The sequence below is a fragment of the Molothrus aeneus genome, chromosome 1 (genome assembly GCF_037042795.1).
Source record: "Molothrus aeneus isolate 106 chromosome 1, BPBGC_Maene_1.0, whole genome shotgun sequence".
In the NCBI taxonomy this organism is placed as follows: Eukaryota; Metazoa; Chordata; class Aves; order Passeriformes; family Icteridae; genus Molothrus; species Molothrus aeneus.
In genome coordinates, this window is record NC_089646.1 from 55,120,441 (window position 1) to 55,148,141 (window position 27,701).

The window sequence follows — 27,701 nt, forward strand, 5'->3', positions numbered from 1 at the left end:
CTTCCTCCTTGGAGGGCGGGGAGGCCGCCCTCCCCAGCGCTTCCGGCGGGGCCGGCTGCGGCTCCGCCATGGGGAAGAAACACAAGAAGCACAAAGCCGAGAAGGCAGAATGGCGCTCGACCTCCGCCACCACCTACAGCGGTAAGGGCCGGGGGGGGTCTCTTTGTACCCGGGACGCGCCCGTCCCTTCCCCCGGCGCGGCTGTCGGCGGGGCCCGGCGTCCCTGCGCGGGCTGTGGGGCCTGGGCAGAGACCTCGCTCCGAGTGCTGGAGCTGCCGGCGGCGGGGGCGGCCCGAGGAACGCGGGGCGGGCGGTGCAGTGTGAGCCGGAGCGTCTCCGTGCTTCCCACGGCCGCTTCTGAGAGGATCCGGTCGCTGCGGTGCTTGAATGATGCTTAATTTCACCTTGCTCTGCAAGGACTTTGCGACGGTTTTAGGGGAGGCCGAAGAACCGGTTTCTAACGTCTTGCAGGTTTGTTGAACATCACAACGTAAGATGTGCAGAACGACTGTTTGTTAGCTTGGATTTGTTAGCCTTAGCTTTTGTTTTTCTTTCCAAATGTATTCTGTATATTTTTGATTTGCAGCGAATTCTTATAATCAATAGTTCTAGAAGAAGTTTTGGAGCTGGGATTGTTTATCCTGGAGAAAAGGAGGCTCGGGGGGGACGTTGTCACTCCGCAGCTGCCTGAAAAGAAGGTGTAGCCAGGTGGGGGTCGGTCTCTTCTCCTAGGCCACCAGCCACAGGACGGGAGGACATGGCCTCAAGATGCACTAGGGGAACTTCAGGATGGACACTGGGAAAGAATTTCTTTACAAAAAGGGTGATTATATATTAGAATGGGGTGCCAGGGAGGTGCTGGAGTTTCTGTCCTTAGAGGTGCTTAGGAAAAGACTGAATGTGACAGTCAGTGCCATGGTCTAGTTGACATGTAATGTTTTGTCATAGATTGGACTTGATCTCAGTGGTCTTTTCTGACCTAATTGAGACTGATTCTGTAATTGCTATGTGCTGTTGGCTCCCTGTGCATTTATGCATTTATTAATTTATTTTTTTTGAAATTTAGATTATGTGGACAAGCCTTTGGAAAAACCCTTAAAACTGGTTCTTAAAGTTGGAGGCAGTGAAGTCACTGAACTCTCTGGGTCAGGGCATGACTCTAGTTACTACGATGATAGATCAGATCATGAGCGAGAACGACATAAAGAAAAGAAGAAAAAAAAGAAGAAAAAGTCAGAGAAGGAAAAAGAAAAGTATCTAGATGATGAGGAAAGAAGAAAGAGAAAGGTAAGCTGTGATTTTTAGAATTCAGGCACACCAGCCTTCGTGCTTACTTATCAGGTCTAAAGTTTGGTACAGAACTTTGTTTAAATCACTTGTTACAAGAAGCTTATTGTCTGGAGATAGCACTTCAGAAATGTTGAAAACCCTTGTGTGTGAGCTGGTGCACTTCTGCTATTTACAGGAGATACCTTTTGTGATGATTCTATGAACAAAGTAAAAACTTCCTTCTTATAACTTTTTATTTTCCTTACTTATTTGCTTTGAATAAATGTTTCTGTTTTTCAGTTCGATCTTTTGTATTTTAGCCTGGTCACAAACATATTTTGCTACTGTTTTAGGGAGGGTATTTTCAGCTTTTAAGTTCCAGGCTGTGTTTGCATTTTGGAGATGTGCCAAGTTACTGGACATTGAAATTGATATGTTTACTCAAAACAGCTTCTGAACTCTTGAGTACTGTGGTACATTACATCGTTAGCTCTTGGAATAACCTGTGTGCTGGGCTTTGTGACTTTGTTAGTAGTAACTAGGGTAGTCAACTTAGTTGTCTGTGTTGAGCATTGGGGAGTTTGTTTAAAATCAGTAGTGAGGCATTGACAGCACAGTTACTTGTACAATTCAATTTTAAGAGTATTTATTTTGTGTAATAATGGTTCTCTGACCTTTCTGCTTTTTTAATTCTTTCCTGTCATGTAGTTTTACTATTCTTGTGTGACAGTTTTTTTGGTGCTACTTTGTGTGTGTTTGTGTCTACCATCTATCAGTTCCAAGTAATACAAGCCTAACAAAAAAATCATCTGGAAGTGACAGATCTCATAGGATCATTCAGAAGCCCTTAAATACAGCACAGACAGTGCACAATTTTCTTAGTACAGATGTTTTAGGCTGGGACTTGAAATGTAGCAAAACCACCTGTCCTTCATACAAGATTTTGCAGTATCAGTTGCCTTTACGGAGTTGTGGGATGGGGATTGTTTGGATTTTTTTCACAGAACTTCATGATTAATACATTCAAAATAAGCTAATGGATCTTTAAGTAATGAAACCATAGTCTAGGGAAGGTTAATGAATGTGTGCTTTTCTGTGCAAATGTGGATAATGATTGTGGAATTTCAGGAATGACTTAGATGTACCTTTGCTTTGAAACTCAGGAAGAGATCATTAATTGCCACCACTGTTTTTTATGCTTCTTTTGTTGGCTGAGTTGTCATATATTTTACTCACTTCTGTTTAATGTGACAAACAACAAAAATACATTGATGAGGGCGGAGCCACAGATTGATCTTTACTCAATAGTCAATTAACTTTCTTTGCTCTCTGGTGTAGCTTATTATTGTGCAGTTTTGCATATGAATAGCTTCAGAATTTTTCTTTTCAATAAACATGCAGGAATGATAGAACAATACTGTATCAAGTACAAAGTAGCAAAAGATGAACAGTTTTAATTGGAGAAGAAAATTGAAAAAGTGATAGTGAAAATATATGCAATATTGTTTAAACAGTATTATGACTTGGATATTGAATGAGTATTCCAAATTAAAAACATCACTGTTTCTTGCCTTTTGATGTGTGGGATTGCACATCCCTCTAAAATATGTCTTCTTTCTGCTGTCCTAGGAAGAGAAAAAGAGGAAAAGGGAGAAGGAACAGTGTGACACTGAAGGAGAAACTGATGACTTTGATCCTGGGAAAAAGGTGGAGGTTGAACCTCCTCCAGATCGTCCTGTCAGAGCATGCAGAACTCAGCCAGGTGAACAGTATGAAAGATTAAATTATTTTGGTTCTTTTTAAAAGAACACAAAACAAAGCTTTTGTCAAAGATAAAATTTTCATGAAGATTTACTGAAATATAGGAGCTTGACTTTTTCCAACATCCAGAACTTTCTGCTATCTGAAAAGTCAATATTCCTCTTGGTGCTTCCATGTTTTAGTAGGTTTGTTTTCAGGTAACTGATGTTGCTGAGGACATCCTGTTTCTGGCCTCTGTTCCTTGGCAGGGTACACCTCATTATGAAAGTGTTATTGCACATAATGCTCCCCTAATTCCTTCTCCTTAGCAATTACACCATAGTGATCAGAATGTCTGAAACAAAGTTTCACTTAGTTCAAGGGAAAAAACTCTCGTGGAGACTTCTTAGGTGTTGTTTTTGTCTTTTTTGTTTTTCTAATCTATGTGGAGTTTTAGCATCTCTATTCTCATGGAAAGGAAGTTGTGATAGTGCATCTCTAAAGACTGTAGACACCACATACCAGCCCTGTTTTTAATTTACAAATCTTCTCTAATTCTTATCACCAGCCAGAATATTTATCATTTGTATATGGCAACTTCTGCATGTTTGATCCTTTCAGATTTTGCCTTGCTTTTTCTACCAGTAGCCATTGCTTTATAATTAAAACTCAGCATTGCTCAGTGGAAACCTTTACTTTTAGGAATTTTCAATTACATCATGATCTCAGTTATACATAAGCCTGAAAATGGAACCTAGTAGCAAAAAATTGTGTCATTAGGAATATTGTGAGTCTTGTCTTTGGAATACTGCCCTTTGACTAGTCAGGTAATCCCAAGGAATTTTATAATTGTGACCACACATTAAATTGAGGAATAGTGGCCATCAGCTGTCAAGGTAACTGAAATTTTCAGATCCGAGTTTTATGTCTCTGGGTAGTCAGGAGCCTTAAAAACTGACGAGATAAAAACTATTCCAATTATTATTCTCTTTTCATCTGGTTGTAAAATAGTATTGGAAAGCATATAAATTACCTGACCCATTCTGTTTAAGAAAGGAGATGTCTTTCCTCTATCATGGAGAGTTGGATTTTCAATTCTTGGTGCTTCATTAGTGTTTCAAACGTCACTTAAAGCCAGTCTCTCTGAAGTAACAGACTATATTAACATATAGTGTTTCTTGTGTGATCTGTACAGGAGGTGAAATTGTAGTTGTTACCTGTCTTGCCAGTAAATCTGCATCTGTTTGTCACTCTGTGATTGAAAGGCTTATAGAATTGCATGGAGTTTATGGTGAAGAAACCATGAAAATTGCACAGCGAACATGTTGTAAGAATATGATTTCCCAACTGCAGTATTTGAGCAACCAAGTTTCACTTTTTCTGCAGAAATATATAATGTAATTGTTTTAATCTTATTAATACATATTCTTAGGGCTGCTAAATTTAGCACTACATCTGACTTAATGGGTACTAGGTTTTAATGTGATAAGAAAAAAAGCTCAGAAAATGAAGGAAGAAGAAAAAGGTAGTGTGTGCTTAGATATCTGATGTGCTTCTGCTTTAAAATCCATGTTCATACATTTGGCTTCAGATCAGTACAAGCTGTACTTGTAGTGAGATTTTTCTCTTTGGTACTTATATTTTTAAATAAAAAAATATATGCATATGTGGTTTCATTGCACTTACCTGGGTTTTCATCTCAAAATGCAGCTGAAAATGAGAGCACACCAATCCAGCAATTACTGGAACACTTCCTTCGCCAGCTTCAAAGGTAGTAAATGTTTTTGTATCTTCAACTGTGTAGGCTGTGTCTGGTGCATATTTGTATGTGTTACCTGGCAACTTCATATCCTGGTTTTCTGTTTGAAAGCAGTGCCTGGTGACTGACTGAAAGATATTTGTTAACCTTTGCAACCGTGTCAGACTTTGTTGTTTTTAAAGATAAGTTGAGGATAATTATTACCAAGTTTGCAATTCTAGCATTGGGCAGGGAAATAAGTGTTTTGGGCAAATTATACATTGCCATTATAAATTTATTAAATATTAGTGACTTAGTTTAAGGATTAAAAACCAGTTACAATTCTACATTACTTTAAAAGATTGGACTGTTTTAGTTAAATTTTGTTTTATTCAGTGTCTACTGTCAGATACAAAGCAAATTTAGACCTGGTTACTTGATAATCTTCTAAATTGGGAGAGGCTTTTTATTTTATTGTTTTCTTAAACCTGCACCTCATGTTTAAAAAAAACATTACTTTTTTATTTTGTAGCAATAAGCTGAATTTGGAACAAATTAAAAAAAAATAAACATTGTGTTTATTTTTAGAGGACCTTATGAACAAGAAGAATTGAGCTTTTTCTACAAGAAGCCAAAAGACCAAGTTGGAGTGTAGAGACACAGAAAACATACAAGAATTAATTAAGAAATATGAGAACTAGCTTGAACTGATCATTTGATCATTGAATTGAATTGAAAGACATTTTAAATGAAAATTTGCAGGAATTTCTTTTTTAAATAAGTCTACATATGTGAAATCACAATGCTGTCCTTTATCAGGAAATTTTTCAAACATGGATCTATTTTATGAGAATGTTTTTAGTAGTTTTTGTTTTTTTAGTAGTACTATTGTGTTATTAATGTGATGCAAAAGCAAGGATTGTTTTGTTGCCTGCTGTAAATTTCAATTTATTGTTTGTATTTTTAGGAAAGATCCTCATGGGTTTTTTGCCTTTCCAGTCACGGATGCCATTGCTCCTGGATATTCCATGATAATAAAACACCCTATGGATTTTGGTACAATGAAGGAAAAAATTGCAGCAAATGAATACAAATCAGTCACTGAATTCAAGGTGAATTAATAAAGATTTAGATATTTCACAACTAGTAAGAAACTGAAGATTCTTTTTAACTGTAGAAGCCTTTGTTACATTAATTAATGCTCATTTTTTTCATAACTGAGCACTTTTGTATATTCAGTACGTTACAAATAATCTGTCATATTCTACTACAGTCTTCTATAAATTACTATTGAAACCAAGAAGATCTTCTAAAGTTCTGTGGAATTTAGCTTTTTGCTAAACTTTGACAGGAGTAAGATTATCACCAAGACTTAAGCCACTGAGCTCTTTTTTTTTTTGTCCTTTTTTTAAATTTAGACCTTGTTAGATTGATTTAAATGTAATTTGGACCTGTCTGCAAGAAACCTGCAGATATACTGGAGCATCTTGTATATGAGTAAATAGCAATTACATATTTTTTATCTTTAATTATTCTGGTTTTTATATAACTTCATTTGAAATTGTCTTCTGGCAGAAACTTACTTGGCAAGTTTATTTGCAGCTTAACTTAGTCATTAATCGTATTGTTTTTGCTGAAATAATTTATTAGATACATCATGGTTTCACAGACAGTGCAGTAAGAAATTTTTTCATAGTATTGGTAGCTCCTGAAGGAGAGGAGTTTTCTTTAACTGATTTGTGAAGGTCATGAATTATTAGCAGCTTTTGGAATTGCTTTTTCCTAGACTGATGTTGATATGATGGTAGCCTGAGCAAGAGAGCATTGGCTTGTTTCTCAGGGTTAATCTCTTTTTTTGAAAGGTCCGGCAAGGTGAGCAAAGAATGGTTTACATTTCTTACAGGTGCTTTGACAAAGATTATTACTCTGTTTTGTTAAATATGCTGTAGAGATTTATAGGAAGCTCTGTGACTGTTAAGTAACAGGCAAGGTTGCAGTATTGAAACTGGTGGGATAGAAACCTAAAAAAAAAAGAAAATGGCAGTATTTTTTAGACTGACTTTTGTTTTTTCTTCAAGGACTTAGCTTCTGCTGGTAGTCAGAGGAGTGATAAAAGTTTTCTTAAAAGCCTGCCCATGTTAGAGCAAAAAAGGAATTGGACTCCCTTTCTAGATACATGAGGGTACCTAATTACACAGAACTACAGAGCCATAACCTTAATAAAGAAATGAAGTTTGTAGGTTTTTAACCTCTGAAACAAAGTCTGCTCAAAAGGTTACCTGTCTGATATAACTAGCTGAGGCTAGTCACAAGACAATAAATAATCTGTCTAAGAGTAGAGTCTGAAAGAACTCTGTCCTGCATTTAAAAGAGGGGCAATTTCTGCAGAACACTCATTCGTTTCACTTCAGAAAAAAAAAGGGTCTGCTTCAAAGTTGGGCAAGCAAAAGACTGGCTGTTTCTGCAGCACTTGAAAGGCCATCACTGGAAGTGTAGCTTACATGCACTTCTTTGTCTGCTTCTTGGGCCATAGTTTGCTTGTCCATGTTACCTCAATTTCTGTCTTTGCCATGGCTTTGGTAATTGGAGGCAGAGGGCTTGTAATGCTGTAAAAAAAAAGTCACCCTGGTAGCTCGGTCTAGTGTTTGGTCCATTTAGTCCATTTGGTCCACTTGGTTAAAGAGAAGATGTTACGTTTGGCATTCAGGAAAGAGAGTGGTTTTTATAACCAAAAGCCAGTTCCAAAGGAAACTGAGCATCTTGGAGAGGTAGAAGAGGCTCAAACCTTTGCAATTCTGTTTTTGGCTTGTGTTCATGAGCCTACCCCTAGAATATTACTGTGTTCTTCAAAGAGCTACCAAGATGGAGTGGTATCTTCCAGTCATTTAACAAAGGACCTGAAATGTTTACAGTTCTTTTGTCTTGTATTTTACAGGCTGATTTTAAACTGATGTGTGATAATGCAATGACTTACAACAGACCAGATACTGTTTACTACAAACTAGCCAAGAAGATACTGCACACAGGCTTTAAGATGATGAGCAAAGTAAGAGACCTATTAAAAACAAAAAGCAGAAACTTTGGGGGTTTTTATGTTACCATACTCAAAAGGAACAAAGTAACAATGGTAAATGTTGTTTCATCCATCTGTGATGAATTACAGCAGTGCCAGTTAGTGCTGCTATATTTAAGGGCTTGATGGCATTTTTGTTATAACCCAGTAATTTTTACTTATTTCTCAACCTTACCTGCACCACTGAAGTTTGTAAGAGCTTCTTTCAGTGGAAGCAGTTCGAATCCACATATATGCAACTCTACCGAAAAATCCTACTTCTGGCTGAAACTTTTGGAAGCAAGATCTCATTTAAGTTTTATCTCTGTGTAAACAAGAAAGCATTACTTTTTTGAAGGTGTTGGGGAATTTTCAGCAGTGTCACAAATACTTCTTACTCAGATACAGTTGTTGGCTTGTCAAATGAAGGTTTTCTTGTGAGCTGCTCTGTGTGTGCACATGTGTGTGTGTGTGTGTATGTGTGCATGTGTTACAGTGATGGTAAGTTTTGTGTAAAATAGTTGTTTTTGCATATGCAGTTTGTTTGTTTGTTTGTTTCTCTCTTGATAGTTGGGCTGCAGAAATTCTGATGCCATGCTACCATGACCAAATCATGTTGCATCGCCATTGGAAACGAGATTAAGAACAAAATAAGGCCATGGCCATTCCCATCCCATCCCATTATCATAGCATCTTGGCTATGAGGGAAAGGTTAAGTCCCTGCCGCTCTGTCCTTTCTGATTCTAGGAACGGCTGTTAGCTTTGAAGCGCAGCATGTCGTTTATGCAGGACATGGATTTTTCTCAGCAGGCAGCTCTTTTGGGCGATGAAGACACAACAGTTGAAGAACCTGTTCCTGAAGTTGTTCCTGTACAAGCAGAGACTACCAAGAAATCCAAAAAGCAAAATAAAGAAGTTATTAGGTAAAGGTTTTAATGGGGATGCTTACTAGTTTGTTGCAGCTTTTGTAGCATTACACAGCAGGAAAGAACTGAGGGAAAAAACTCAGCATTTTTCCTTGAGGTCCATAGGATAAGTGGGCAATTTTATTGTATTTTATTTGTTTATTTATAGAACTTGTTTAATAACCCAGTGATTCCTAACTTGAAGCAAACAATTCAAAAGATGACTGCATATTCTTTCAAACACTTAAAATTAATATCTATAGAGATGTTTTCATTCTTCTTTATATCTGTATTAAATACTGAGTGGTTTCTTCTCATGATGGTTTAAAATGTTATTTTGGGTATAGCTACAAATACCTTTTGCATTTTGTTCCTTTTTTTCCTTTCCTAAAGTAGTCTCATCAAAATGTAAGAGGTTCTTCCCAGGAGGGCAAAGTGGCTCCAGATCAGTGAGTGATTTTATTTAACTTTAACCTTGTCTGGCAGGTTATAAAAGTATAGGAGATTATTTCTGGAGCAGATGATAATATATCCCCAGTGAAATCTTATTTAACTTAGTGGTAAAATATATTGCTAGTGCAATAGTAATCCTCCAGCTAATAGGTACCTCCATGTCACAAATTCATATTTTTATAACTAAAATCTAATGTTAATTTAATTTTTTTAAATCTGAATTTCGTAAATTTATTTTATGAGATTTTAGCAGAAACTATGATATACAAGCAACTTATATTATTCAGTGTTCTTGCATAGGCATCCAAAGATAGACTGAATTTAAATTGTAAAGCATTATATCAGTTGGAATTTTATGGGAAAAAATATTGCAACAGAGCACCGCTAGTCATGTTGTAAATAATCTGATCATGTAGATATGTTCTGCAGGTTTCTTGTTAAATCCTCAAAGTAACAAAAGTGAAATATACCTTTGTCGTGAACGGCGGAGGAATTGCAACACACCATATGCCTGAATGGCAAATCCCCAAGTTTATTGAAAACTCACACATATTTATATTGGTGTTAATGAAGCTTATACATATTGCAAAAGCTGAGCTCATTATTGGTTAAAGCACACATAGATCAACCACACCTACTTCTATCTTCTAATAATTATTTTGCTTCTATGTTTGCATTCTTCTAGCTTCTCTACCTAAGATATCTACATTTTCTGGCAAGCAACTTTCTCCCCCATCTTCCCGTTTCAGCAAAGGTCACTATGACCTTTGTCAGTGATTGGACACCGGTTACATAGTTCCCAGCTTGTTTCCCCTATCCTTATCCATCGGTATCACATCAAAATGTCCTTTCTCAGCTAACCAATTATCCAAAAAGCTCTCTACATACCTTGTTTCATGTTTTTTTAAAAGTGAGCTTTACAGTTCTCATCAGCCACTTTTCATTTTTTACACTTCCAGCATTTTTGTAATTCTTATTGCTGATGGAAGAAGTGGTATTCTAATTTAGGGTTTTTTTGGAAATAGAAGACTGCAACATGTATCTTCAAAAATAATTTTCAACAATAATTATCTGTAGTGGAAGCTATTCTAATGATAACATACAGAAACTAATCTGTTCCTGTATCATAGAGAATTGAGAAGGTATAATTTCTCCTTTGTTTAATGGATTGTGGATAGAATTCAACTGAAAGCACCTTTTTGTAGACAAGTTTTGAGGGAGAGGTGCTTTGGTTTTTGGTTGTTCTTGGTTTTTTTTAGAAGACAAAATAATTTGGTTTGTGTGGTGTCCAGCATTAATTCTTGCATAAACTCTGCCACAAGAGTAACTTTGTCCTTTGTCACAGAACAAGAAATTGAGACTGCCATCTACATTAACATATATCCTGGTACCAGTTTATCAGCAATCAGATGTAGTATAAATCTACTTTTCTGTTCCTCTCAACATCTGTGTAACTTTAGTAGTTGAAATTAGTTTTTTTCTAAGTAACGTGAACTTTTAAATACTTGTATTTTTGCATCTGTAGGATTGATACTGTATTTTTTGATGAAGAATAAGACCTTGAGAGGGGAAAATCAAACCTAATAGCAGATATTTTTGCTTTCATATTTATGGTTACAAACAGAGGAGTTGAAGTCAATGTTTACAAAGTGTTAAAGCAGCTTAGACCTCTATATAGAGGAAGAAGCGACTTGATCACTTGAACATCCTAATGTTTAAATAGTTTTTGAAATTTTTTTTAGGATGTTACAATCTGAACATTCTCTCAAAATTCTTGTTCTTTAAGTATTCTGTAGTGTGTGATAGAAAGTGCCAGTTGTTGAGGAGTTTCCTGCTGTGTATACCCTTTCTTAAAGTTTCAATGAAACAAAGTAGTATAACATTTGTCTCATAATAGTATGATCCTGTGATCTTTTTATTGTCTTTAATAGCAAAACTTACTTGTGTATTGGATCTGAATCTCTATACAGAGAGAAATTCTTAGCTAAGCAAGTGGAAGAAGATAACCCAGGAGAGAGAAATGGATTTGGTGTGAGGAGATGCTCTACCCAGTACCTAAGGTGTTTGGCCCTAGTGTCTAATGTCTATATAATGCCCTGAAATACTTTGATTTACAACATTTATTTTATATATAAAATACAATGAAGACTGCCATATTCTATGATATCTTCACACTTCTTTTTATGATACTACCTTTTCCTGATTTTATGTGATAGCTATGTCCTGTTCCATCCTTGGGTATGCTTATTTGCTACGATTTTATTGGTTTGGAGCTCTAATGAAAAGGGATCTACTGAAAGATAAATGTTAAGTTCTGTAATTTCAGTTACAAGCAGTTTTGTGATTGATACAGATTAGGAATGCTAACTTCCAATACTGAAAACACAGGAATTAAAGGACTCCCTTTTAGACCTGGAGTTTGGTCCTACTTCTGCAAGCAGCTATATGACATAATCATCATAAATGCAGCCTATTGGGTTTTTTCTCTGATAAGCAACAGTTTCTATGTCTCATTACATAATTTATTTTCTGCATCTTCCTGTTTGTAATTTTTGAAAATAGTGTATATGTGCATGTGGGAGACTAAGGATGCATACAGCATTCACCTTGTATAATTGCCAGTTTTATTCCCAATCTCTGTTTTGTGCTTCATTTTATACTTCATTTTCATCAGGATACAGAAACAATTAAATTTTTGAAGTCAGTAGTTTGGTAGTTCACAGCTTCTGCTGCAAAACTTCATAATATGATTGTAATGATTATATGATTATAATGATTATAATTCCACTTAAATGCTGAGGTACACTGACACTGGGAGAAGAGTGGGACTGATTGCTCTATTAAGCAAAACCAGAATTCAGCCCTTTGTTTTGTTTTAGCTTTTAATTGCTACAGCTCCTTTTCTTCTCCTTTTTAGCTGCATTTTTGAACCTGAGGGGAATGCATGCAGCCTGACAGACAGCACTGCTGAAGAACATGTCCTGGCACTAGTGGAACATGCAGCAGATGAAGCTCGGGATAGGATCAATCGATATCTACCCAACAGCAAGGTCTACTGCACATGGCAGTTAGCAGTTCCAGTTTGTGCCTGACTATTGAATGCTTTGTTTCACGTTAGGAAACAGGCTTTACTGTTAGGCTGCCTGGGACTGGAGCATCTGGGATATATGTTCTGTGTGGTGTACTGATACTGCTGTTGTCTATCTTTAGTTGCCACTGAAAGCCATTGTAGGGGGTCCTAAGTCAATCTCAGGTTCTCTCTTTGGAAATTCACTTACAGGAAACAGTGAAATGTTCCATCTTGAATTGCCACCCTTAGCACTGAAAGTGATTAAAATAACATCACACTTCTCCTATTGTTCCAACCTCAGAAAAAGCAAACTACGGCATAGGTTGAAGAACAATTAGGATTCCCCTTCTCTCCCCTCCCTTCCCCCCCAGGAATTAACATACTTTTAATGTTAAATTACCTTTTTTAATGAGGAGAGTCTGTAAAGTCTTGTAGTTTTGTATTTACAAGCAGTAGCTGTCAGCTGTAGCATGAGTACCAAATACAAAGATCTTTCATTGAGTAGGTTTAGATAGCAAGTTTTACAGTCCTGAATGTAATGCTGATGTTATTCCATGTATTTGGGTTTTGTGCTCTTCCAAGGACAAGCTTGGTGGTGCTGTCGTTTTCTCTGAAGGATCAATTTTTTTAGCTGTGGGTTTTTTAGCTCTGTGATGATAGTGGTGGATTCCTTCATTTCCTTGTGCTAGGCTTGGAGTGAATGCTCCAGGCATTCGCTACAGATCTGTACTGACATACCTTTACTCTCTTTCCCTCGAATTTTATGGAGACTTATTCCACCTTTGCTCCCATTTCTCATCTGTCACTCTAGTGGTCACTGCATTCGAGAAAGGAATCATGATGTGTCCACATCTGCATTTTCCACCTCTTTAAAAACTATTGCAGAAGAAACTTTACTTTGAAGCAGAAGTGGTGTTGTGTCTTCAAACTTAAATGTCCATTTCTTGGGCAGTGGCCCTGATTATGTAGTCAGTTTAGGCTCAACTGGATTATGAAATAAAACTGCAAAGAGTAGTGGGTGGAGGCTTAGTTTCAAATGTATTTCTGTTTCTTTGGATAATGAGAAGACTTGTTAGAATTGAAGTCTATTGGAAACCTCCAAAGTAGAGTGGCTTTTAAAATCCCTTCAAAGCAATACCATTGAGTGATGCAGTCAGTTTTGCACTGTTCAAGGAAGTTTCTCAAGGTGTGCAGCTCTTAGTTGCTAAGGCTGTTAAGTCAGCTTGGCAGCCCCACTGCATGTCCCACTGAATCTCGGTAACCCTGGCATGTTTTTGGAATTCAGCTGTTGTTAACTTTTGCCGTCACTTGAAGATGTTGTTCATTCTCTTTCCAGCATCTCTCACCTCTGTTTTTATTGTATGCCAATATTAGCTTTGGCCTCCTGTACAGAGAGAGTTTTAAATGTTTTCAGATGGAGGGGGATAGAAAACAAAATAGGAGAGATTTGTTGTTCATTTCCTCAGATGTATTTACTAATATTTTTGTAGCGAGAGAACAGTTTTCATTTTCCCTTTATATTGAGAGTTTACAGTGGTTTTTTTCTCAATTCATGTGTAGTTAGTTTCTGACATTAGCTTTGCTTGTTGCATCAGATCTGGCTCTAACTTTATAGACCCTGGTGTGCTCTGTTGTCTTTCACATCTGTCTTTAGCATTGTGCTTGTCTGCTTCAGTAGGTCTGTCACAGCACTTCTTCCTCTTGAAGAATTTGGTAGTGTGTTAATAAAAGTACTTCTAATTAGAAAAAGTTGTGGGTGAGACATGAAGACAGTTCAGTCTATATTTGAAAATAAGCAGTGACTTTGTTTGTGGATGGGAGTTACAGATTGCTTCTAAAAAAAATGTGTGTTCTGGACTTTGCAGTCAGAAAGGCTGGTTCCATGCTAATGACAATGGAATTGGGTTTGTCTTGGGTGTAATCTTTAGATCTGACTTAGAAAGATGAATAGGGCATTGTATATATGATGTATGAACTTCTCCTAAGTCTCCTGTTCTGAAACACTGGCTAAGTGGTATAAAATAGTAGTGACCCAAGGTTCTCTGTATGAAAAAGGGAATAGCAAAGTCCAGTGCAATACAGCTAAAACTGCTTTTTATAGTTTTCTCTGTAAATGGGCAGCTCCTCCTTTGAGTGTGAACAGTTTTGAATGATTCCTCCTGTATCTCTGGTTCTGTCCACAGATTGGTTATCTGAAAAAAAATGGAGATGGAACTTTATTATTTAGTGTAGTAAATTCATCTGATCCAGAAGCAGAAGGTAAAAGCCATAGTCTTTGAAGTAAACATTTCTAGTCTTATATGTTATAAGAGATTTTGAAGTCTTAACCGTAGATACAGATCCTGCGTAATATATATGAGTTTTTAAATTGTTTTTTATTTTTCAAAAAATTTCATTCTTTTCATTAATTATTTCCCAAGCCATTTCCCCAAACACCCCAAAGGTGTTTCTGTTTGCCTTCCCTATTTTCACACTTCAGATGCTTTGTTTTGCTGATGCCAATAGTGAGAAGATAAAATAATATCTCCTTATAAGCACTTAGACATTCCTACAACTTTACAAAGAGCCTGGAAGACAAGCTTTTACTGCAAAAACACTGTAGTGTTAGTACCTAATGACAAAAAGTGAATGAAGATGCTGCAATTCTATGTAAATGTGCAATGCACAGATGCAAATTTAGAATAATCTTTTACCTCTTTATTATCTTTTTCAATCATTAGCTAAATTTCAGTTTTAAGTGTATGAGATTTTTTTTCTTTAGTTCCTTGATATTTTCTTTTTTGTTCTTGTTCTGTTACTATTATGGTATTTATATTGTTTTATGCTTTCCGTTTGCTTTAATTTCAAGCTCAAGATGCAGAAGTATTAAAAACTTGTAATGAATAAAATGCCATAGTTTTTTGAATCGTCATGTTGATTTAGCACTTCATTCTCTGCACCTTTTGAGATTAGAATTTTTTCACAGCTTTCCTCTTGTTTCACTGATGAATATATAAATGCTTTTGACTAATCACATTGAGAGATGCAAGCCTGCTAAATTCTTTTTCATGTGGTAGTAAATTTTTCTGGAATCTTTCTGAGCATTTTGGCTGCTCTCATGCCTATTACCTATTTCTAAAAAAAAAGTGATTTAATGCCTCTGAAATTATGCCACTGACAATTCAAAGTGTGATGGTAATGAATTTCTATAAAAAACCACTTAGTCAACATAAGAGACTGCAAGAGACTGCTTTTATCATTTCAGTAATATCTGGATATTGAAGGTTTGTGAATTGGCTACTAAAATAATTACAGATGCTACTGTATACTGTAAAAGTGAAATAACTTAAGTTATTAAGAAATAACTTAAGCCATAGATCTTGTGAATATGACATGGAAGCATACTTATAGGTTGAGGTTGAAATTTAAATGGAGAACCTGAATTACAGTACCTACCCTTAATGTATAGTTTAAAAAACATTTAGTCTTTATGTTAATTACAGCTCTAAAATAGCAAATTCTAATTATTTGTCATAAATTGTAAACACAAAATGCTTTTCTAAGCCTTCTTTTAAATTATCAGAGGAAGAAACTCACCCAGTGGATCTGAGCTCACTGTCAAGCAAATTATTACCTGGCTTCACTACACTGGGCTTCAAAGATGAACGAAGAAATAAAGGTAATTACCAAAGACCATGTTTTAACTTTGTGTTTATTAAATATTCAAGCAATTACTTGATATAAAATCATTTTGATATATACCTGTTTATATTATGAAAGTTCGCTTAGTTATGTTATAATATATAATAATTCCATTAATAGCAGAATGCAGCTTTTATTAAATTGAATATTTCGCTAATTAAACATAATTTAATTAGCAGTTTATGTATTAATATTTTACCGTGGTGTTATAGCCACACTAGAAGATTTCCAGTAATGGTAGTCCATTTCCTCTGGGGGAAATAATTTTTCCATAGTAATTGCACTTACGGTTGAAAAACAACTTCCAGTCATTTGCATTTTTGCAACATTTGACAAAGATTTTGCAGGCTGTGGATTTTTTTTTCCTGTTGTTATTGACAGTTTTTAATAGTTTCTAATCTGCTGTCCAGAAACTGACTGGCAACCATCATGTAGATGCACACAAAATGTAGAAATACAGAAGGGAATGTGACCGTGAACCTTTTTCTTCTTGGAATGGGGTGGATAACTTAATTCTTGATCTTTCAGTAGTATAAGTATGTTTGTTTATATGGTTAAAATAGCGCTGATTCTAGAGTCTGTAAGTGTCCTTGAGACACTGCTCTTGCTTTCAGTTGGAGGAAAAACTACATGGCACTTTCTGTGCCATGTATCTGTTTCAGAAAATCTGTTTCATTTCTGTATCTGTTTCAGAAAATACAATCTTTGGTTTTTTCCCCCAAGTGATCTTTGACACTGCTGCTAATAATTTGTTGTGTCTTTTACCTGTGTAGTAACCTTTCTTACCAGTGCCAATACAGCACCTTCTTTGCAAAACAACTCTATATTTCATGATCTGAAACCAGATGAGATGGAGCTTCTATACTCAGCATATGGTGATGAAACTGGGATCCAGTGTGCCTTAAGGTAAGGTCTTCTTTATTAAGAAGACAACCTTCTCATAGCAATTTTTTGCAAAGAAATTTAAACTAGATCTCAACTAAGAGCCTCCAAATCCTGAATTTTTTTCTAAAACTTACTTTTGAAGCTAGGCTTTCATCCTTCTTGGCTTGGGTTTTTTTTGGTGGTTTTTTTTGTTTTGTTTTGGTTTGGTTTTTTGTTTTGTTTTGTTTTTGTTGTTTACTTTTGGAGTTTTGGAGGTGGGGAGAGTTTTGGGGGGTTTTTCTATTTGGCCTTTTAAGCTATTCTATTTTATTGCAAAGTTGTTATGGATCTTGTTATTAGGGTCTTCAACCACAGAATATTATAGGTTGCCCCAGATTTAGTGTTACCCAGCAGTAAATAATTTTAAAAGGCAAGTAATATATTTCAGTGGCTTTAAAACAATTATGTTTTTCAATGAGTTTCAAAAGATTTAATGCTACTTGAAAAGAAAAATGACATTTAACATTAAATTGTTGATCTTGGAGGGAAAGAAATAATCTCAAGCTTTTTATCTTTTGTGTTTTGTTTTTTAACCCACTACCCTACCATCTATGATAGTTCAAGACAAAATTTGCTGGTACTTGTGAAAAACAAGTTGTAAACCTACTTTACTATTAAAGTAAAAGAAAAAGCTATATGTCCTGGCGACCTTAATTGCTTTCCTGAAGAAGCATAAAAGAGTTAAAGGAAAAAGAAAATGTAGGTGTAACTCAGTGTATTTGGGAAAACATTTTAAGTTGAAGTAGTTTTTATGAAAGTAGATGTTTTCTGTAATGCTTATCTCCATTCCTGCTAGCTTACAAGAATTTGTGAAGGATGCTGGAAGTTACAGCAAGAAAATAGTTGATGATCTTCTGGACCAGATCACTAGTGGTGACCATTCCAAAACTATTTATCAGCTAAAGCAGGTGTGTCCTGGGTGCACTGAAGTGTCACAAATTCATCAGAATAAGAATGACCCTATTGGCTTTTTAATATTTTGTGATATGCTTTGTTTTCCACTGCCAGTTTAAGCAGTGCAAGCCTAGCTGTTCAAGCAACCATAAACCAAATTAGAGGCTGAATTAATTAGAGACTGAAGGAGGAATCCTTTCCTCTGGCTAGGTCAGTTCTCCAATGTGGTTCACTATGTGACTGTAGAAAGGAGGAGACAGGAGATGCAGCATAGCAGGGTCCAACCAACTGGATGGAGTTTAGGCAGCCTTGTCACTTGATGTCATGACTTACATACAGACTTCTGAGTTACATTACAATCCTTTTGTTAAAGTTTTGGGTTTTTTCTTAATTGAAAAGCAAAATATATTTCTCATAGAAGGATTAGTTATTTGGAACATGGAAGTAAAATTAAAAGAGTAATTACCACTGTACCACGTGTCTGTTACCCTCCAGTGCTAAATTTTACATTCATGTAGTGTGTCTACAGGGAAAGCTTTTAACTTATTTCCAAAAGCACTTTCCTGAAGACATGCATACTAGGATTGTTATGAGAAGAGAGTTTTCTCAGAAATGTGTATGGTTCTAGTGAGACTTGCATTCCCCAAGACTTGCATTCCCAAGACAAAATAAGCTAAAAAATTGCAAATTTTCTGACGATAAATTTTGTGTTATCTTCACTTTGAAAGGCAGTCGTAGTTTGAAATAATTGTCTGCTATTTAAAATGCTGACACTCTGAAAGATTGAACAATAAAGAAAGGAAGGCAGGGTGGGAAGATGGAAAGTACTCTAGACTTCCTGATCTGGTGGAAATGAGATTATGCTACATCTTTGCGACTTAGAAGTGGAGTAGGGTGGGTGGTGTTTGGAAATAAGGAGACAATGGAATGAAAACCACTGATGATTGTTTAGAATTTTCTGGGTGTTTTTTCCCTATGGAAAAAGATGGTACATTTAACAGGAAGAAATGTAAAGGATTAGTTCAAAAAGTTAAAACCCAATATTCTGAATACTTTTCTACACATAGAAATGTGTTTATGCAACATAGTCAACTTAGCATTAAAATAAAATGTGCCTTTGCCTTTTACCATGTTTTTCTATGAATGTCATTCCAGGTGAGAATTTCTGAGGACCTTCCAATGGTCAATGGCTATTTACACTTGAAAATGCTGTTTAGTTGTGACATATATGGATATACACTGATTTTACACAATTACATGTGTTTCAGTGACATATACATGGTGTTCTATGTTGAGCATTTTGTACTGCTGCATTTGAGTAAGAATTAGTATCTCTGGAAGTACAACCTTGAATGATTTGTGATCAGAAGTTACTGAAGTAATGACAAAGATACTGCATTTGAATATAAAGTTTATGAGCAGAAGAAATAGTATAAGGGGACTCAAAGATTACTTAAAATGAATAATACTAAAATATTTCAGAGCAGCGACTGTTGCATTCTAATTATGTTACAGATATGTGAAAAAGTTAGCTGTCTCTAGCCTCCTTTTGTGTGTGATTTGAATATACTTGAGATGGTACAAGAAAGATGTCTTTCTCACGTGTTCAGTATAAGCAGTTATTGGTATTCTTTCATTACAGAGGCGAAACATCCCAGTAAAACCACTGGATGAAGTTAAAGTAAGTTATGCTAATACTGTGTTTGTTTGGGGGTTTTAACAGGGAAAAGTGTTTTGGCGTTTAAAGTAGAGAAAGTTACTCAGCTCTCTGAGCTTGCAACATTCCAATTCTTTATTTTATTTAATGTGCCTCTGTTCTGTATGGTAATACAGAAAAGATTGATAAGTGGAGTATATGAGAAAGGAGAGGCTTTAGGTTATTCCTGGAGAGGCTGTCCTGGTTAGTTACAAATTGTTGGCGTGACTCTATATGATTGCCCTAGAGAAAGCTGGTCTCTAGTTTTTTGTGAAGGCTCTACTCAACATCACACAATGTGGCAGTTTTCTATGATGGCCCACGACCTCATTGTGGAAAACCAGTAAATTACACAAACATTCTCAGGGAACATCCTTAGTAAATATAAGCTATGAAATCTAAAGTATTTCTATGTTATTTAGGTTCTGCCAGTTCTTATAAAAGAAGAACACAAGTTGCGCAATACCTGTCTGGATTCTTCCAAACAGATTATGGTAAAATGGCTGGGGGGTAGGGGAGGGAAACAACAGGGGAAAAAACAGAAACAAAAAAGTAGTATTGAGACATTATTTCATTTCAGTGCACAATCTGAGGTTGAATATTAAAATTACATTATCTGGAATAAGATTGCAGTACTGAAAATGAATTCTCTGATATTCAGTCTGTTTTCATTTGTGGCTTTATTGTTCTTCAGCTTATTTCAGCATGCGTAACTAAGTCTCAGACGCAGAAAGATCACATAGGAACCTGAAAAAGATACTTGATCTGCTGATCAATATTTGAGGTTCAGCCTGCTATAAAATTGGAAAAAACCCCATTAATATTAATCGGTTAATAGCATATCCATTGAAAATGTCTATTAGAAACTATGGATAAATAACCATATCTTATGCTTTTACAGCTACTAATAAAATCTTTCTTTAAGTGGTACTGGTTTTATCTTGCAAATTATTTGTGATAACAGGAGATATGCACTACATTCAATGCAATTTACATAAAAATTATATGGATCACATTATAGCAACTTAAAAAAAAATCATAGTTTTATAAATATTCCTTATGTTTTGTGGAAAGGTGTGAATTTCTCTAGAAGGTGACTGGTTAAGTTATTTGATGTACGTGCTAGGTTTCATTTTCATATTTCTAAAAGATAATATCTGATTGTATGTTTATCTGAGTGTCTCATTTCTCCTGCTGGATCAGGCATCCTCAGAGATTTCCCTTAGAACAGGTTTTGAAGCTTAGTGACTCTGATTTCTTCCTTTGTGCCATTACATTAGCAATATTGCAATGGGTGTGGAAAGAAGGAGAGTTGCAAAGTTTAGGCTGTATTTCATTATCCAAGTGTATAGGAAAAATACTAGATCAACCAGTTCCAGCTGATACTGTCAAGAAGGAGGCCCAGTGTACGAAAAATTTCAATAAATCCAATGTTCACATATGGGGAAGATGAGGGATACTGGTAATACTTCCACCTGCTAGGGTTCTACCATGAGACATGGATGAGTTGAGTGTGTAATTGAGTTTCAGCAGTCCTGGATCATGAGATAAAGGACTTGGACTACTGTGCACATCCCTGGCCATTCATGTCCAGGAATCTTTTTGAGCTGTCTCTGAATTTCAGGTTAGCCAAGATGGCTATGGATGCTCCAGTTTCAGATGTTGAAGTAACCCTTCTGAGAGAATGGATTTGTGCATTAAACTTTGTGAAGTTAACATCACAGCTTGTACCTCTTGCTAATCTTTCTGTTTTTTGTATTTTAATAGGTTGGAGAATCTGCTGGAGACAGTAACACTTCTGACTTGGACTTTCTCTCCATGAAGCCGTATTCAGATGTATCTCTTGATATTTCTATGTTAAGTTCGTTAGGTAAGTATCTAAATATACAAGATATCAGTTATGGTTTAGTTGTACCATTTAGAGAAAATCACAGCAGGATTTGCTAAGACTTAAAAAAGGGTTTGAAAAGTAGTAATAAATATACATTTAACTATGGTAAAAGTCTAGGGCTTATAAATGAAACCTTGTTCTGTTTTTCCTTTGAGACATCCATGTGTTATACAAGCTAACTTTTCCTGTACAACTGAAGAAAACAAAGTATTTGTACTTCATTATTTTGGTAGCTTTGCTTGTATTTCTTGTGTTCATAGTAATATAAATTTTAAGAATTGGTGTGAAGCTTTCACTCAGAAATTATGTTGTTTCATATGTCTTTTACAATTTGGGAAATAGGTAAGTAAGTTTAGGTAAGTTTAGGTAAGTTTAAAACTTGGGAATTAGGTAAGTATGTGAAACCCAATCATATTGCTACATGGAACATCCCAAAACAAAAGTGGGAAGAAACTTCTAGGACTGGATAGACTTTATCTTCAGTTGTGTGAAAGAATTTGGATACTGTTTCAAATACATGCCTTTGATAATTATCCTGTAAGTACCACAACAAGTACTGTTACCGTTTCTGCAGGCAGCTGAGTTACTCATATGTCCTCAAAAATGTCATCCAAGCAAACAACTTGCTTATGTTTTAAGGTACTTTTAGTTCTGAATGTGAAAGAGGCCAAGCTATGTATTATAAAACACAATGAAATGAATTGAAGGCTTAAAGGGAAGAAAGATTTCTACAAATTTCTCACATAGGTGCAGTTTGAAAAGCAATTGTAAGTTCTGATTATGCTGTCTCACTCTAATTTTACTGCAGTTCAGTAAAAAATGAATAAATATCCATTTTATAGATAATGTTTAGACATATCAGTCTTACTATAAATTTCATGCACCACTGAAAGCTGCTTATATTTTCTTCTTTGGCCTTTCTGTAAATAATCATACTGCTAGATTAGTTGGCTGCCAGAGTGAGTTTATGAAATTACTTCTTATCATAATTCTTGCAAAATTAGCATTTAAGAAAAAGAAGGGAAGGAGTTTATCTTCCTGTTTAAAGTTGAGGGAATTTTTTTTAGGTCTTCATATGAAAGAATAGTGTATATTGGCACAAACATGCAGTTCTTTCCAATTTCACAATTTCATTTGACTTACTAAAAATCAATGTAGCTGGAGAAGATACTGTTCTTAGAACCTTCTGTGATGGGGATATCTTTGCCTCCATAGATTTCAGGTTCTGTTTTAACTGTATTTTGAGTTAAATATTTAAATGATCTGCTTGCAGACTCCGTTTTGCCACAAACTAAGTGTGTTATTTACTGTGAGGGTGGTGAGGCACTGACACAGTTGTGTCAGTTGTGGGTTCCCTGTTCCTGGCAGTGCTCAAGGTCGGGTTGGATGGGGCAGGTGTCTCTGCCCATGGCAGGCGGGGTTGGAATGAGATGGCCTTTAAGGTCCCTTCCAACCCAGGCCAGTCTGTCCATATCTGGCATTTCACAGCTAAGGAAGACAAAATAAGCTCTTACAGTTGTTTAGGTACTGGTAGTCAGTTCAGTTTCAGCCATTTCCTTGTGCCACTTTCCTTCATCTTCCAATACTGCACAGGTCTGCAGCTGTTGCTTTTTAGAAGTGCGAGGAAAAATGCAAGATTGAGGTCATTTGGGTATAGCCAATGCTTGTGTTAAGTTTAGAACTTTTTTATAGTGACTTGGTAATTCGTGGGTCAATGTACATGTGCTAATTATGGGTTTTGGTTGGTGGCTCTTAGGAAAAGTGAAGAAGGAGCTTGATCATGATGATAACCATCTACATCTAGATGAAACAACAAAACTGCTTCAGGACCTTCATGAAGCTCAGGCTGACAGAGTGGGGTCCCGGCCATCATCTAATTTGAGTTCCCTTTCCAATACCTCTGAAAGAGACCAACATCATCTTGGTAAATTTAGCTGTGGCACAGAAGTTCCAGTACTTGTGCTCTATTTGGAATTGGTTTAAACTCACATTGTAATTTATATAAATCTCTGTGGGAAACTACTCTGATAAAACAGCGTGCTGACTGATCATGTTTTAATTTTTAAATATGCCCGGCAGTGATAGCTAACAAGACATACTTTGAACCTCCAGAACTAAGACCCCTAACTGTAATTTCCTATTTTTTTATTAGATGTGATTAAAGTAATTGTGAAGTAAATTGATAATTCAATGGCAAATTCCTGTAAGCATTTTCATTTGATGCTGTCAGTTACACTAAGGAGTATATAATGATTATTTTACTTCAGCATAGTTGTGTTCAGCAAGTAACAAATGGGATTCTACAACAGCATTTCATTGTCAACTGTAAAATTCAGTGATAAGACGGGATGATAGCATAACATACTGCTTAACAATTTGGTGCCATTTCTGAGAAGGTAGAAGATGTTGGATGCATGATACTCAGTTGCATTTTGTGTAATTAACTCAAAGTAATCAACTCAGAGTAATAACAAAATGATTACTATTCCAAAAATTATCTAAATTACTAAGAATCTTGTGATTTCTTTTTCATAATCTCCTGTTTAAATATTATTTAGATGTCTTACTTTAAAAGTCTAAAAGGAAAATGTGAAATAACCATCCTGTTTATATGTATAAATATCTCTTAATTTTTTCTGTGCTTTTAAAGTTTTGATTTTTTTTCCCACATCCAACAGGAAGCCCCTCTCATCTGAGTGTTGGAGAACAGCAAGACATGGTTCATGATCCGTATGAATTTCTTCAGTCTCCAGAAACCTCAAATGCTACTAGTAACTAATCTGACATGTACTATATTTATTTTGTATTTTAATTGTATTATGTTTTTATAAAGTTTTTGTCCATGACAGAAACTGCATTTTTGTCCTCTTTTCTATGAGGATTGCTGTATAATATTATCATGTATACAGGATTAAACAAGCAAACATATAAAAATCCCAACCCCAAACTAATTAGTGCATCATGTTGTTAGCAATGTACCAAGAACTGCTTTCATTTTGTTTATTAAGGGAGAGTGTTATTTACTGATGTGTGAATCTTGACTGAAAAGCAGCAAATAATGTGTTAGAAAAATTTCTGTTTTATAGACACTGAAAAGTGATAATTTTCCCAGAATCATGGCAACAGTCGTTAAATGTTTGCAGTACAATTATCACCTAGTTCTGTAGATAATTGTTCTGTTATCTACTGTTCAGGCTAAGACCTGAACATCTCCAAGGAAGAACAAATAACTGCATGAATCTGGATCATTATTGTGTTTTCAATCTCCAAATGCTAATAATCTGTAGAAATTGTTTTAAAAATTTCCCCATATTTTAAAATCTTTTTTTTTAATCACTGCAGAGATCATTTAATTTCAGAGTAACAGTACTTGGTAGTTCCAGTTGAATGCTCATTTACAAAACTTCTACCCTCGATTTGAAAAAGATGTATGTTTTTGTGATCCCTCGTATCTTGAAGCACAAAGAAAAGATAATACTTGTATTTTTTAAAATGATGTGTATATCTCATAGGGTGAAAAAAATACTGGATACAGTGTGCTGTTCAGTAATTCCAAAATAAAACTTTTATAATACATCAATACTGAAATTGAGGAGTTTTGTACTATTGCTATTTGCAAGAAGACAAATGTTATGAATTTACATTATTTTGTAAATATTAATAAAAATAGAAAAGCAGTTTTGATATACAGCAAATCTGTTGTCCTTGCCAGGGAGAAGTTTGCTTCCTTATACTAAATCTGAAATACTAAAGAGTTTTGGGTTGAATTCATGTGCTGCTTCAAAAGATTAATTTCATCATGCCACACTGAGCTATAAACAAAAAAAAACATTTAGTTTTAGTAATCTCCTCAGTTTTTAGGAACCATTAAGGAAGTCAGATAACTGGTAGTAAAGTCTTGATAAATTCTAAATAGGAAGATTGTTTCATTCCAAGTGGAAGTGCCGAAGAAAGAACAGTGTGAGGTTTTTCTGTCTGGGAGTTGTTAGGAATGTGTGTGGCACTGTGCTTGGGCTCCTTTGCCGCTCCTGCATTCTGACACATCATGACTGTGGGTTCTTGGAAGTGACTTAAATGATCTGCCGCCCTGTGGCAGTGTTGTTGGCGAGGATTTGCATGGGCATACAGCCTTGTGTGGGATTGCAGCTTCCCAAAACGATTTCAATTGAAAAGTGTCTTTAAATCTGACATGCTTTTGACCTCTAGTAAATCTCTGATTTCTCATACAGTAAATATAAATTGATTCCTGTAATAGACTCTATAGTTACAGTTGGTGAGGAAATCTTTATTGAAACACTTGCTGTTGAATTGCCTGCCTTAGCTCTTGAATAAAATTCCACAGGAGAATGTTAAAAATACACCTCTAGAAGAATGTGCTGGTTTGTTCTGGTTTTGGTTTGAACTGCAGTGTTTACTACTGAAAACTGAAATAATGTGCAGTATCTAATTTGATACCTTCACCTTGGATTTCAGGCAGAATGCATTCAAACTCTGTGAGATTCTGTAGATCAGCCTTTATGGGCTCCATGAGCTGGTTGTATAAAAGGCTGGATGTTGTTTGCATCATTACTGTACCAGAGAGCACTTTGTGCCTGAGGAAGGTTTGCTTATTTATTCAGCCTATCTGGCCCTTAAGCAATGTTAGTTATGCACAACAATCTCCAACTGCTGTTCCATGGGTGCTGGACAATCCCTTCACTAGGCTAACTGCCTGCATTCCCCAGGGAAAAAATGCTTTTAAGACAAAACTTCTTCCTAGAAGCAAATACAAATGCTTTTGCTGTGGTGCCTTCTCAAAAGTGGCATTGACTTGTAACCTGTTTGCTGAATGTACTGAGACACATGATTAGGCTCACTAACTGCCACAAGAAAAGCTTTCATGTTTCTTTGAGAAATCTCGTTCTTCTAAATTTTATAGAAAGATTGGACTGAGTTTACAGTCTCTGGTAAAAAATACTAAAATGTTAAAGTAAGTGGTTGAAGTAATGTCTTTCAGTTACTTGTTTGTCACAGTGCATTTTTACTGATTCTTGTGCTAAAAGAGAATCTCTTGCTCCTCTTCGTTGTTGGTGTATGTGCCTGTGCTGGTACCAGTGGTACGCTGTTGCATCTTGCAAATGATTCTGGTTTATTTGCAAAAAAGCCTTAAGAAGAAATTTGCCTGTCCTTTCCTTACTTAATTGGAGGGTAAAAAATTCCCTAAGTCTTATTTGCTCTTGACTCTGCAGGTGGTAAGTTCATATACACATAAAAGCTTTGAACTAACCAGTAAAGGCCTCTAATCTTACAGTTTTATTTAAACACTAAGAATTTTAAAAACTTGATTTAGTTCTGTGAGTTTATATAACATACATCATTATTTATTTAATCCAAGATAAACCATTTCTTTCTAGTGTGTTTGATAGATATTTCCTGTTTGGTTCATTTGGGAGACGACTCTGTGTCCATGGCACCCTGTTCAAATCTGTAATACATGACATGTAACATCTTCTAGCTAGGTGGCACCATATGTCAATAAACTTTATGTGAGTTCCCATTGGTTGGAATATGCTATCATTGAAATAGAGGGGAAATTCCTAGGGTGTTTGGTAAAATCAACCCAGGGTTCCTATAAAAAAAATTGAGAAATTAAATGCATTTTTTCAATTTTTCCCTCTAATAACTGCTGTATGAAAAAGTGTGTTGCGCTAAGGAAGTAAGCAATGTTAAGAGAAATCTTAGATCTGTTCTTCCACAACATAGAAATATATCAAAGAAAATACAAAATGGTCTAAATAACTGTGATTTTTCTTTTCTCTTTTGTATGTCTGTCATCAAACACATGTTTTAGCGCAGTCATCTTCAGTGGCAGCAAAGGGAATGTTGAGACTGTATTGCACACATAGCAAACATCTTTGTAAACAAGAATTCAGCATGGAGCAACTTTATTCCACTCTCTGAGATACACAAGTACAGGGACAGAATTTACCTATAAATATTAAGTAAAAAATAAAAATAAAAAAATCTTTCTGTTGTTCCTCTCTTGCTCTTTATTAAAAAAGAAAAAAGAAAAAGCACAAAGACATTTTTAAAGCCATGAAGTTATTTTGCTTTCTGGCAGATGCATTGCTATGATGAGATATTTATGCAGATGAGACCTGAACAGCTGACCAGCAGAAATAACCTGGTTTTTCCACCCCTATGTTCCAGACTGAAGGGCTGGTTCTTACCATGCCACTCGTTTTTGTGTTTGTTGCTTTGCTGTTGTTTTTCTACCTGGCCACTGTAGGATTTGGAGTCTGCACAGCATTACTTTCATATGGATGGAAATGCGCTGCTTTTTCTGGTTTGGTTTTTTCTGCCCTTCTACCATCCTTGGAATATGTGTTATAAATGCTGATCTGTGTGC

General features: G+C 35.8%; 1 protein-coding gene across 4 annotated transcripts; it reads left to right on the plus strand.

Annotated features, from left to right (window-relative positions):
* The first annotated feature begins 1 nt into the window (after nucleotide 1).
* BRD9 (bromodomain containing 9) lies at nucleotides 2-27,330 on the plus strand. 4 transcript variants are annotated; one of them, XM_066557440.1, is made up of 18 exons: nucleotides 2-141; nucleotides 1,067-1,287; nucleotides 2,899-3,031; nucleotides 4,720-4,780; nucleotides 5,715-5,859; nucleotides 7,683-7,793; nucleotides 8,547-8,722; nucleotides 11,089-11,217; nucleotides 12,075-12,207; nucleotides 14,411-14,486; nucleotides 15,790-15,885; nucleotides 16,682-16,814; nucleotides 17,629-17,740; nucleotides 19,369-19,407; nucleotides 19,845-19,916; nucleotides 21,190-21,292; nucleotides 23,070-23,237; nucleotides 23,992-27,330. In XM_066557440.1, exons 1-18 carry the CDS (start codon nucleotides 69-71, stop codon nucleotides 24,090-24,092), a joined length of 2,082 nt encoding a protein of 693 aa, XP_066413537.1. In that variant the 5' UTR covers nucleotides 2-68; the 3' UTR covers nucleotides 24,093-27,330. The 4 variants fall into 4 exon arrangements, with proteins under 4 accessions (XP_066413537.1, XP_066413512.1, XP_066413520.1 ...); XM_066557415.1 differs by lacking the exon at nucleotides 11,089-11,217 and having other exon boundaries at nucleotides 3-141; XM_066557423.1 differs by lacking the exon at nucleotides 11,089-11,217 and having other exon boundaries at nucleotides 3-141; nucleotides 8,607-8,722.
* Nucleotides 27,331-27,701: the final 371 nt, after the last annotated feature.